Source organism: Dromiciops gliroides, chromosome 2, assembly GCF_019393635.1.
Source record: "Dromiciops gliroides isolate mDroGli1 chromosome 2, mDroGli1.pri, whole genome shotgun sequence".
Classification (NCBI taxonomy): domain Eukaryota; kingdom Metazoa; phylum Chordata; class Mammalia; order Microbiotheria; family Microbiotheriidae; genus Dromiciops; species Dromiciops gliroides.
Genome location: NC_057862.1, coordinates 52,120,660 through 52,132,797, shown reverse-complemented (window position 1 = coordinate 52,132,797; position 12,138 = coordinate 52,120,660). Strand labels below are relative to the sequence as shown.

The 12,138-nt window shown below is 47.1% G+C and overlaps 1 protein-coding gene across 1 annotated transcript in view; it reads left to right on the top strand.

The window, feature by feature from the left end:
• The first annotated feature begins 226 nt into the window (after positions 1-226).
• SPOCK2 (SPARC (osteonectin), cwcv and kazal like domains proteoglycan 2) overlaps positions 227-12,138 on the top strand; it is a 32,565-nt gene continuing 20,653 nt past the window's right edge. Inside the window, exon 1 of the mRNA XM_043982499.1 lies at positions 227-713. Within this exon, the coding sequence (XP_043838434.1) occupies positions 513-713 (201 nt within the window). The 5' untranslated portion in view covers positions 227-512. The remainder of the gene's footprint in view (positions 714-12,138) is intronic.

The window sequence follows — 12,138 nt, the reverse complement described above, 5'->3', positions numbered from 1 at the left end:
AGCTGGGTTGGGCTGGACTCTTGCTCAGGTTTGGTTTTCTGGTCTGGCCATTTGCTTGGAAATCATTGCCTGTAGTTTTTCTGGGCTCCTGTTCTCTCAATGTCACTATCTCACTATCTCAGTCTCAGTCTCTCTCCCCTCTCTTCCTTTCCTCCCTTCCTCCCCCCCCCCCCGCCCGCTTTTTTTTTTCTTCAAGCCAGGTATGATGATGTCAAACATGATGCTGATGCTACAGTTACAGACACAGCCCCTCCTGGCGCAGTCTCTCTGATTCTCTTTGCCTCTCTGCTTCCAGCTCTGGGGGTTTTCAGACAAGTGCATCTCCTAATCAGGTCACATTTCATCTCGGACCCACCATCCATCTCTTCCCCCAGTCATTTCGGTGGTGGAGGAGGAAGAGAGAAGGAGACTTTGTGCTGCATTGTGTTGGGAGAGGGAAGGAAATTAAGGCTAAGAAAAAAATTAAAACCCCCCCCAAAACAAAGACTAACCAACCCCAATCCAGATCAAAGATGAGCGCTGGGGGCTTTGGGCTGCGGCTGCTGCTGCTGCCCCTTCTGCTCATTGCCGCCCCTGCACCGGGCTCGGCGGAGGGAGATTCTAAGGGGGTCAAGGATGGCGAGACCCCTGGCAATTTCATGGAGGATGAGCAATGGCTGTCGTCCATCTCCCAGTACAGCGGCAAGATCAAGCACTGGAATCGCTTCCGAGACGTGAGTCTGCAGAGCCGCAGCCCCGCGCGGCAGCGTGGGACTGATGTGGGGTAGAGTGAGGTGGGGTGGGGTGGGGTGGGGTGGGATGGGGTGGGGTAGGAGGGGAGAACTGGCTTGGACCAGCCGGGATGAGCTGGAAGGTGAGGGCCCTGGCCGGCTCCCGGTTCCGGGCTCCCGGCTCTAGCCGCCCCGGAACTGGGGAGTTGGCTCCCAAAGGATGGGGATTTCAGGTCCGGGCTGAAGCTGGGCGGTGGGAGTGGGCTTGCAGAGTGCCTTCGGGTTCTGCAGCAGTGAAGGCGGCCCGGGGCACCGGGCAGTGGGAGGGGGTTTGGTGCAGAACCCGAGCGGCTGGCAGCCGGGAGCCGGGAGCCGGGAGCCAGGGAGCGGCGGCGGCGTGTTGCAGCCAGCAGCTTTCGCGGCAGAGCCTCCTAATTGCCTCGGCAGTGAGAGTAAACAACATACACCCGCAGCTCTTGCCAAGCCGCCAGCTCGTCGCCGCTGCCACCGCCGCAGCTCCTCAGCCCCCGCGGGGCTGGGGGTGACCCTCACCCTTACTCTTCTCCTTGAAGGGGAGGGAGGTGGGAAGACCCGGCGCCGGTCCCTCGTCCTCTCCAGGAGAGCCTGGGCGGGGGGTCCGGGCTCCGGCAAACGGGGACAACCCGTGGGAGGGGTGGGGCCAGCCCTCGGGGCCACGTAGGGTTAATGGAAGGGCAGAACAGGAAGGTCTTTCCTCATCTTCCCGGATAAGGATGGAGAGCTATTTTCCATTTCAGGAGGGACTGTGGAAATGGGGGTGGTCGTAAAGGGCAAGCGAAAGAAGCTTGTTCTTCACCAAGACTTCTCTCTCCTGCTCCTTTTGTGAAGCCGTAGTTTCCTGCCCTCTCCTGAAAGCCCAACCTCAGACCCTGGGCTGTACTTTTCAGCCCCTCAAATGACTGATGGACTTTGCTCAAACAGAAGTGAGGAGGGCCAGAGAGGGGCTACTATGTTGGCAACCCCTGTTTGGCCAGGGGGCTGGAGGGAGAGCTAATCCTTGCTCACCAGAACAACTGGGATAAGATAATGGGGTTGAACATGTGTGGGGGAAGGGAAACTTCCCTGGGCCATCCTGGGCTCCTTTGCTCAGGCCCTAATATAGGTGAGAACAGTGGGCTTGATTTGATCTTTTCAATCTTTGATGAGGGAACCAAGTGCAGAAAAAGGACAAAATCTGAGGTGGAGAGTTTGGTTTGGGAAAAGACCGGCCTAGCTGAGGGCCTGCTGGACTAGAGCAGAAAAGGGGAGGGAGGGGAGATCCTTTCCTTATACATACTCAGTCCCTGGTTTCCCCTTGGTCAGGGTTTTGCAGTGAAAGAGGGGCTGGGGGTGGGGAGGGAGTTGCAGGGATTGTGCAGACAGGCTCCTGGGCCAGTGTTGATGCAGCACTTTGTTTACTGGCACCTGTAGATCAAAGAGGAAATAGGGGACAGTTTTCCCAGAAGTGCCATCTCCTTGGAACCTTAGGATTGTAGGAAGGGGCTAGGAGTGTCTGGGAGGACTTTTGAAGGAGAAGGCATAACCCTATGAAATTGACCCAGAGACGGTGGGCACCTGGATGCCAGATCAGCATTCCTGTCCTTTTTCGTGGTGGAATGCTTCAGCCTATTTGGAATCAGTTTAGGATAGATAGTAAGTATGAAAACGCATTTCTCCACATTCTCCTCTTAACAAATACTGCTCATCTGGAATTTGGTTTGAAACGTTTTAAGCACAGGAGTAGACACATGCATATACACAACATAAGAGATTCTGCAGTGGAATGGGAAATGCCTGAAGAAAGGCAGTTCAGGAGTGGGATTGTGCAGCAGCTGCCAGTTAGCCCAGGCTAAAATTCAGGGGCCCCATGTTTGGGAGCAGTAGTCTTTGTGTTTTGCATTGCTGGAGACGGGGCCTACAAAGAGAGCAGATGAGCCAAAGTCAGGCCATCCCTACTTTTCCCACTCAGTTACTGTTACCTGAACAGAGAGGGTAGATTAGCTGCAATCTCCTATTGTGCACTGAAGGCAGACAGCCCAGTGAGGGGGTGGGAACTGGGATGGTGTGATCCAAGACCCATGTGTCACTGTGCTCAGAGCCCCACTTATGGCCTCTCTGGGAATTTGTCCCTCTGACATGAAATCTGTTGAGGTCAGAGGAGTTAGAGGGAATGGGGGGACTAGTAGATGTATGAGGAGATAATCAAAATTTTAATAGTTTTTAAAAGAAGCTTTCAGGGTAGCCTCACTTTTTACCTTCTCCCACTTGGCAGGTCAGTTGATGGGAAGAGATGATTAATCACTTGGCCCCTACTTCACACGAACTCTATCCCCCTAATCCTTTCCCAACCATTTTCCTACATCTATCAGAAGACAGGTTCTAAATTTGAAATCCTTTGGGATCCTGCCTGATGGAAGCTGTAGGATGTATACCAGTTTGGGTGGTCTTAAATCATCTCTTCAGGGCAGGAGGTCCCTTTAAAGCCTCATCACATACCAGGTGCCAGGCCCTGGCAGTGAGAACAGAGACTGCCTTAGCTGCTGGAGGAAAGGGGTGGGGAATTGATCCCTTGGGATCCGTTGGCTGATTCTGCAGGAAAGCTGAAGTATGCTAGCATTGCAGCCAGTGCTGCTTCCTTTATCCACTCTGAGAACTAGGGCCTGCTGTGAAGGCAGATAGTCAATCCAAAAGGAGTCTGGGAACAATAGACTTTATTTCAATATTGACCTTGGGCATCTGTGGCCTCCTGGAAGCTGGTCCTGTTTTGAAATTTTATTCCCTTCTCATATGAGAGAAAGAGAAAGAGAGAGAGAGAGAGAGAGAGAGAGAGAGAGAGAGAGAGAGAGAGAGAGAGAGAGAGATTGATTTTGTTTTTACTGATGCTAATTAGATCATAGATGTGATGTGATGTGTCTGGACCTTAGCCTTGTCCTTAAAAATGTTAATCATAGAAATGGCAAAGGGTTTCCTTTTTTTTTTTTTTTTGCACTATAGTAGAGTATGTAGGGGGTGGGGGTGGGGGAAGGATAGGTAGAGGAGAGGTCTTGGGGAATAGGACTGACAAGGCTTTATATTAAATAGGTTCTAATGAATAAAATGGAAGAAGCCTGGAATAGAAAAATTCAGGGAGCCAGATGAAAGGAGTCAGAATGGGAGAAGAGTCATAGGACTTGAAGGAGTTTGTGGGAGGAGGGCTTTTAGATTAAGTGTGAGGAAGTCCAAGGAAAACAAGAAATGCCCTTGTTTGGGATTTTGAAGGACTGAGCTAAGATCATGTGGCTGGAACTTAGTGAGACCTGAGATCGAATCCAGCCTCAGACATTTACTAGCTGTTTGGCTCTGGGCCAGTCACTCTGTCTCCCTGTTTCCTCAACTATAAAATGGGAGTAATAATAGCACCTACCTCTCAGGGTTGTTGTGAGGATCAAATGACTTAATATTCATAAAGCATTTAGCACAGTGCTTGGTACATATTTGGCATGTAATACATACTTGTTCTCCTGAGATGAGCTCCGGATAGTTGGACTGTCTACTTTCTTTAGTACTGGGATGAGATAGAAAATGGCATTTATTAGCTGCTTAAATCTTTCCCCCCGCAATAGAACAGTATTCTGCATTTAGTATTCCCACTTTCTATGTAGGAATTTTTTTGGTAACCTCCCTCTCCTCCCCTATAACTCTTTTTTGTTTTGTTTTGTTTTTTCCCTATAACTCTTAATGTCCTGCTGCTAATGGTGGAGGAATTTAATGTCCAAGTCAGTTAATAAGGAAACCAGGAATCTGTCTGTTTCACTAACCTTGATCTGTCCATCCCTACAACAACCCTGGCTTCTGAGAAGCTGGATAACCCCGCCTCAGCACTGTTCTGATTTTAAGCACCTGATTGGACTTGATTGTAGGTAGGTTTTCTGACTCCAAGGACACGTGATGAAAATTTTAGAAACAGAGTTATCATCAGAATGGGGGTTTTTAGGGCTGTGGCTAGAAAGACTTTGTGGTTCCTTCTTTTCCTAACTCCTCTACTTTAATTACATTTCTCATTTGCTTGCTTCTTAGGAAATTCTAGTTGAAACCTCAGTGAAAATGAGAAAGGTAGGGGAAGAGGTTATTTTTCTTTTGTTAGTGGAGGTCAAAGTCCATTCCCTACTAGAACCTGGGAGATATTTCCACTGAATGACTAGCCCTGGGGTGCTGAGAAAAGGAGGTAGGACTGTTGATTCCTATCTAAGTCTACTTCTCTCCAACTTCTACCCATTGTTTTTAGTCTTACCCTCTGTGGATAAGCCGAACAAGAGCCCTTCAAATTCTTAAAGGCAGCTATTGGTTCCCAGCGAGTGAGTCCTCTCTTCTGGATGAACATCACCCTCATGGGGCTTGTTGGTACCATAAGAAAGCAAGCACTGGGTCTGGGAGTCAGGAAGACTAGAATCAGAGTCCTGTCTCAGATACTTTCTATCCGTGTGGCCCTGGACAAGCCACTTTCTCTGTGCCTCTTTCCTTTGATAGTAAAATGAGGATTATAATAGCACCTCTCTCACAGGGTTATATTGTGAAGATCAAATGAGATTCTGTACCTTAAGTGTTTTTTTCGAACCTTAAGTCTCTATGTAAATGCTAACCACTATGATGACATCATTGCCATCGGCCTCTCCAGGCTCATCCTTGCTCTCTTCCTCTGGATGCTCTTCAGTTTATCAATATTCTCCCTAAAATGGGGGCAGCTAGGTGGCACAGTGGATAGAACACTAACCCTGGAGTCAGGAGGACCTGAGTTCAAATCCGACCTCAGACACTTAACACTAGCTGTATGACCCTGGGCAAGTCACTTAACTCCAATTGCTTCACCAAAAAAAAAAAAAAAATTCTCCCTAAAATGTGGTGTCCACAACTGAACACAGTTATTCAGCTATGGCCTGCTCAGGGACTATTACTTCCCTAATCCAGGATGTTATGCTTCTTTTAATGCCGCCTAAGACCAGATGAGCCTAGTTAAGGAATAGTAATAACAATTAAGATATACTAATTTCTGGTTGGTGGAGTACACTTTTGGAGCCTGCTTGGTAGAGTAGAAGAAGCCCTAGTGTTGGAGCCAGGAGAGACTCCTGGATCCTCTATTAACCATGCTAGCTATATGATTCCCAGCAAACCTCCTAAGCTCTATGAGCCTCAGTTTCCTCATCTATAAAATGGGAATAATAAATACTTTCACTACCTACCTCTCAGGATTATTGTGAAAATCGCTTTGGAAACCTTAAAGGTTCTATAGAAGTGTGGACTATTATTCTTATTCCTTCACCCATTATCTGAGTTGGTCCTCACAACAACCCCTGCAAGGTAGGTAAGGTTAAATGTTATCATCCCATTTTACAAATGAAGAAATTGAAGATATGATTGCTAAGTAGCATGGCCGTGATTCTGTAGCTTAGTAAGTGCCAGGGCTCAAACTGGAATTTAGGTTTTCTTAGTCCAAGTCTGAAAGATTAACTTTCACAGTTGAGGGTAGCTAGAGGCCCTCTGTGCTTGATATTAAGAACTTAGTGGGGTGGGGTGGGGCAGCTAGGTGGTACAGTGGATAAAACATTGGCCTTGGATTCAGGAGGACCTGAGTTCAAATCCAGATTCAGACACTTGACACACTAGCTGTGTGACCCTGGGCAAGTCACTTAACCCACATTGCCACACCAAAAACCAAGCCAAAACAAAAAACTTAGTGGCCCACTCCTGTTTCAAGACAAAGTATGCATGGGCCAAAAAAACAAAAAAAAAGGACTGTGGCTTATGACTGGGGTGGAGGTATGGGGTAGGAAAGAGGGTGCTTCTGTTTTGCAGAAAGAGCTTTTTCCCAGAGAACATCAAACAGGAACCAGCCCCTAGCTAATGGATGCTCTAATATCCATGAAAGAGTCGACACGATGTATTATACTAAGTTTGTGGAATTTGATAGACCTAAGGTGACAGGTATGGCCTGAAAATATTTACAAATTTAAAAGACAGAGAGATACTTAGTGGATCACAAACCTATAATGTGTTCTTTAGAGGAACTCAAATGTTTGGGGATTATGCCTGAGGTTGATGATTGTGCTCTTCTCCAAACTTTTCTTTAGAACCCTGGGCTAGATGCCCCAAGAGCCTGACACAGTGTGGCAGTTCTAATAGTCTTATGGACACCAGATGGCCTCAGTTACAATTGTTGAGCCCCAGAGGACTCCCTTTGTATATGGTTCTGGGCATCCTTCATGAGGGCATGTGGGTGGGTGAGATGGAACAGGTCAAAAGCTCTCAGAACTTGACCAACACTGATGCTTGCTTATCGAGTTCTGGGAAAGGACAAAAGCAGGGGGACAGGTGGGTCTGCATCCTCCTCAGTTTGCTAAGGTTCCTCCAAATAAAAGCCCCTCCCTCCACTGCAGTTTTAAAATCATTTCCCTAACCAGAGAGCACTGGTACCTCTCAGAAATATCAGATATGAAAAGTGATGCATCTATGTCTCTTGGCCTCTGCCCAAGATTATCAGACAGGCAAGTAAATAGAGTAGACTGAATGTTCTCCTGTCCTAATGGGAAGAGGCATGGGAAGAGTGTGGTCTAGAAGAAGGACCAGACCTGGAGTCAGATTCCAGCCCTGCCACTTACTAGTTGTGTGACCTTGAACAAGTCACCTCCACTCTCCGTTCTCTTTGTTCAATCATTTCAGTCATGTCTGACTCTTTGTGATCCCCCATTGAGGTTTTTCTTGGCAAAGATACTGAAGTGGTTTGCCATTTCCTTCATTAGCCCATTTTTACAGATGAAGAAACTGAGGCAAACAGGGTAAAGTGACTTGCCCAGGGTCACACAGCTAGAAAGTATCTGAGACCAGATTTAAACTCATGTCCCCCTGACTCTAGGCCCAGCACTCTAGCCACTGTGCCACCTAGATGCCCTCCAGTCTTTAAGTCTTTCCTCATTTGTAAATTGAAGGATTTAGACTGGTTGATCTCTGAAGGTCCCTCCTAACTCTAAAACCCTATTATAAGAGAGAGGTTCTTTTCCTCTTTGTGTGTCATCTGGTGAAACCCAAGGACCCCTTCTCAGAATAATGTTTTTAAATGAGTAAGATAAGATACTTAGGATTACAAAGAAAATCAATTATATCAAAGCAGAATTATCTGAATATTTTTTAAACAATTCCATTGACACCAAGTTAACAACTCTTGTTCTAAGATAAACCCACAAGACGATAAAGAAGGTGAGAGAAGACCCAGTTATGCTTGTTGGCTTGGGAGCCCATGATCTCAGATTTGTCAGAGCTGTGGTACACGAAAGGCTAAGTGTTCCCCATCCCATGGCTGAGAAGGGTGGGAAGACAGGAGAAGCCCTGGGCCATTAGGTCCCTTGGGTGACACTGACAGCAAGAACCAGAGGGAAATTTTTCTCCCCTGTGCTTGAAGTGGAAGCTTTTAAAGATGCTAACCTGGCGATTTCTCCTCCCTACTCCCCCATGCCCTCCCTCCAAGCCTCAGCTGGAAGGTTGCTTGGGAAAGTCGTTTCCTTTCTGTATCTCTGAGGAAGCAGACTTAATTTTTACATCCATGGCTAAGTCACACAGGGGTATGTGCTCTTCTCAGGCAGGGTGGGTGTTGGTGAGGTGCCAATAGAACAGCAACGTCTCTTCACATGGAGGGAGTGTAGGAGTTTTTGTTTCAGGTTATCCACCTGTGTGTCTCTTCATGTGGAAGTGGTACTTCGTATAACTAGGCACATGTGTAGGAGAATGTATCTGAACAGGTTCATACCTGGAGAGAAAGCTACCTGGTCAAGGGAGACCCGTGGGTGGGTAGAGTGGGCAAGTCTGGGTCTGACCTCTGGCTACGTGCATCCAGTTGTCTTCATCCCAGGACTCTTGTGCAAGGAGCAGACACAGGTGCAGCTCCAGGAATGCTTTTTTGGTTCTGATTTGATTAATAAGAGGATCTTGGAGTCATTCTGGCCTCTTGAGGCAGAAAGGGAAAGGGATAAATCTGTAAAAGAAGCCCACTTTCTTCTCTGCATGGTTTGTAGCTAATGGGGTGGGGGGGATAGTGGCAGTGATAGTTGTAGGGGCAGACAACCAGGATTTACCTACTTTCCCTGGAGGGAGTGTGTGGGGGGAAATAAAGTGCTGAAAACACCCTTTTACCCTCTATATTCCTTGGCTTTGAGATCCAACTGCTTCTGCCCTTTCACATATTGATGCCAGATTTGGAATGGGGACATTGAGCAGAAATGCCATCCAAGTTTTTCTTTCTTCATGGATTCTTCCTGATCATGACAGTTATAGAGATCTTTCCCTGCCCTCTGCACCTATGGTAGTTATCATCCCATTGGCATTTATCCTACATTTTGTATTTTTTAAAGTTTTGTACCATTGTTTAACATTTAAAGTGAATAGCAAAACTCCTGAAAGGCAAGGACTGTGAATTTATATGTCTTTGTCACCCACTCAGTGCTCTACACATAGTAGGCTTTTTTGGGGGGCGGGACAATGAGGGTTAAGTGATTTGCCCAGGGTCACACAACTAGTGTCAAGTGTCTGAGGTAGAATTTGAACTCAGGTCCTCCTAAATCCAGGGCTGGTGCTTTATCCACTGTGCCACCTAGCTGTCCCTCTTTCTTTTTTATTTTTTTCTCAACTTTCTCTCTCTCTCTTTCTCTCTTTTTGGTGAGGCAATTGGGATTAAGTGACTTGCCCAGGGTCACACAGCTAGTAAGTGTCAAGTGTCTGAGGCTGGATTTGAACTCAGGTGCTCCTGAATCCAGGGCTGGTACTTTATCGACTGTACCACCTAGCTACCCCTACCCCTTTTTCTTTTTTTTTTTAATTTTAATTTTTTTGCCCCTCTTTCTTCATTTTTTTTTGGGGTGAGGCAACTGGAGCCAAGTGACTTGCCCAGGGTCACACAGCTAATAAGTGTCAAGTGTCCAAGGCCAGATTTGAACTCAGGTCCTCCTGAATCCAAGGCTGATGCTCTATCCACTGCGCCACCTAGCTGCCCCGCCCCTCTTTCTTAAGAAATATTTCTAGGATTTACAGAATTTTAGACTCTTAGTGGTTATCTGCATCTTCATTTTATAGATGAAGAAACTGAGGCCTATAGAAATTAAGTGACTTGTCCAAGGTTGAACAGCTAGTTAAGTGGGAAAAAAATGTCAGTGGCCCTTTAGGTTATACTGTGTGTCCCCTAGTTTATGTGTGAAATGAGTGAATGAAATAAAAATTGCCTCTTGTCCTGTTTCCCACCCACAACAACTTGCAGCTTTGACAGATCTTATGGATGGCACCCCTTGGTCTCCTCCCCTCTCTTCTCTTTCCTGTATAAATTCAGACCTATCCTCTTTCAGAAGCAGACTCCTTGCCCAATCAGACATACTCTGAATATGTGATGATTGTGCTTCCCAAGTGGGGGGAATTTCCTTTCATATCCCTGTACCTTTTTCTCCTACAATGTTGGGGGTTCACTGGTAGGAACAAGGAAGGACACTCAACCCCTCTCTGACTCCCACTTTTGAAAATAGCATTTTTTTCTTCCTAATGTGACCACTTGTAAGTAGAAGATAAACCAGTCCCAGACTAGGGTCCTGTCTCTTTCTGGGTTTTGCTTATAGGCTTAATACTCCTCTATAGGCCCCAAATCAGGAAAACCAGGGCTTTAGACTTCCCTGACTTCTAATATGTATAAAGCCTTTGACTGCTCCAATCTGTGATCCTTCCAGGTATCATAGGGCTTTGGAATGATTCCTTTTCTTCATTTTTGCATTTTATTTGACTTCTCATTGATTTTGGAATGATTTCCTAGATCGAAAACCAGAGGTTCAGAGGGGGTCACTTAATGAAATTCAGAGCATAAGACCAGAACCTTAATTTCTTAGCTTGTGGTTCTAGACCTTTCTCCCTCCTGTCCCCGTCGCTTTCAATGCTGAACTCTAGAGTCAGGAGGGAGAGGGAATGTTATATTGTGGATGATGCCCCCAGACCAGCACTCGTGTGGAGGAGGCAGTGGGAGTCGATGAGAAGCTGGGCAGCGGGGGCCCTGGTATGGATGCGTTAGTGTTACCAGGCATGTGATTCAAGCTAGGAGCCGTGCCTGGCACCAAAGGAGTAAGTGATAAGCACATTCTTCCCCTGACAAAAAATGCCTCCGAGGGGGAGTGGAGAAGAAGATTGGATTTCCGACTTCATTCTGTTTACTTGGGCTCCAAAGAAACCCTCTTTCAACTTCTTCAAGAGGGGAGTAAATATTGAATGACTCGCCTTCCCTCCCTCAGAGTTCACTCCCATCCTTAGTTCCTTTTCCAATCTCTCTTCTCCTCTTTTACCATGTGGAGAGGTAGTTTTTCAAGGTGTTTCTGGCTCTGTGGACCAATTGTTTCTAAATCCTCAAGGATGAAGGAGTTAAGAACAGAGAATGGGCTGAAGCTCTGGAACTGGGGAGCGAGCGGGATACAGTGCCTTCCAAGGTGTCCTGGCCATCTTCTCTTCTCTCCCTGCCCCCACGCCCTCACCTTCAACTCAGGACTATTTCTTCAGTGATCTGTATAATTTGAGAGTTTAGTCCTTTCCCTGAAGGCCTGCATTTGGGAGAGACTTGGGAATCCCAGGCTAGCTTAGTTTCTATACCAAGAACCATTACAAATGGAAGGAAGGTTCCATCCAGTCCAGAGAATATGTCATCTCCCCACCCTTCCCTACCTGCTACTGTAGGATGGAACCAGTTAACCTTCAGAGGCCTTCTTAGTCTGTGGAAAGGCCAGGGAAAAGGGGGTTAATTTAGGCTATGAAGGTATCAGAGGGATTTGGATATTAATGAAATAAACAGCAACAACTGAAAACACCCACTGTGTGGCTCTTACCCACCCTGCCTGGCTGGGGGGTGCGAGGGTGAGGGGAATCTCCCAAGCCCAGGCTTTCTCTGAGCTTGCAGCAATGGGCCATGTTTCCATGGCAACGGAGCAGAGCTGCAGAGATCAAAGCTGGAGGTGGGTTAGCTTCAAACCACCAGTGTGATGGGGCTTCTGAAAAGTGTGTGTGTGTGTGTGTGTGTGTGTGTGTGACAGAGACAGAGACAGAAAGAGAGAAGGAAGAGAGGTGAGAGGAAGGGAGAAGGGGAAAGAGAGAGGAGAGGGGGAGGGAGGGAGAAAGAGAAAAAAGAGAAGATGGAGGAGAGAGAAAAGAGAGGAGAGGGCAGGAGGAGAGAGAAGAGAGAGGGGGAGGAAAGAGGGAGGAAGAGAGAAGAAGGAGGAGAAGGGAGGGGAGAAGAAAGAGGAAAGGAGGAGGAAGAGAGAGGAAGAGGAGAGAGAGGAAGAGGAGAGAGAAGAGAGAGAGAGAGAGAGAGAGAGAGAGAGGAAACAAGAAGAGGAAAGAGAAAAGAGGAGAGAGAGAGGGAGAGAAAGAC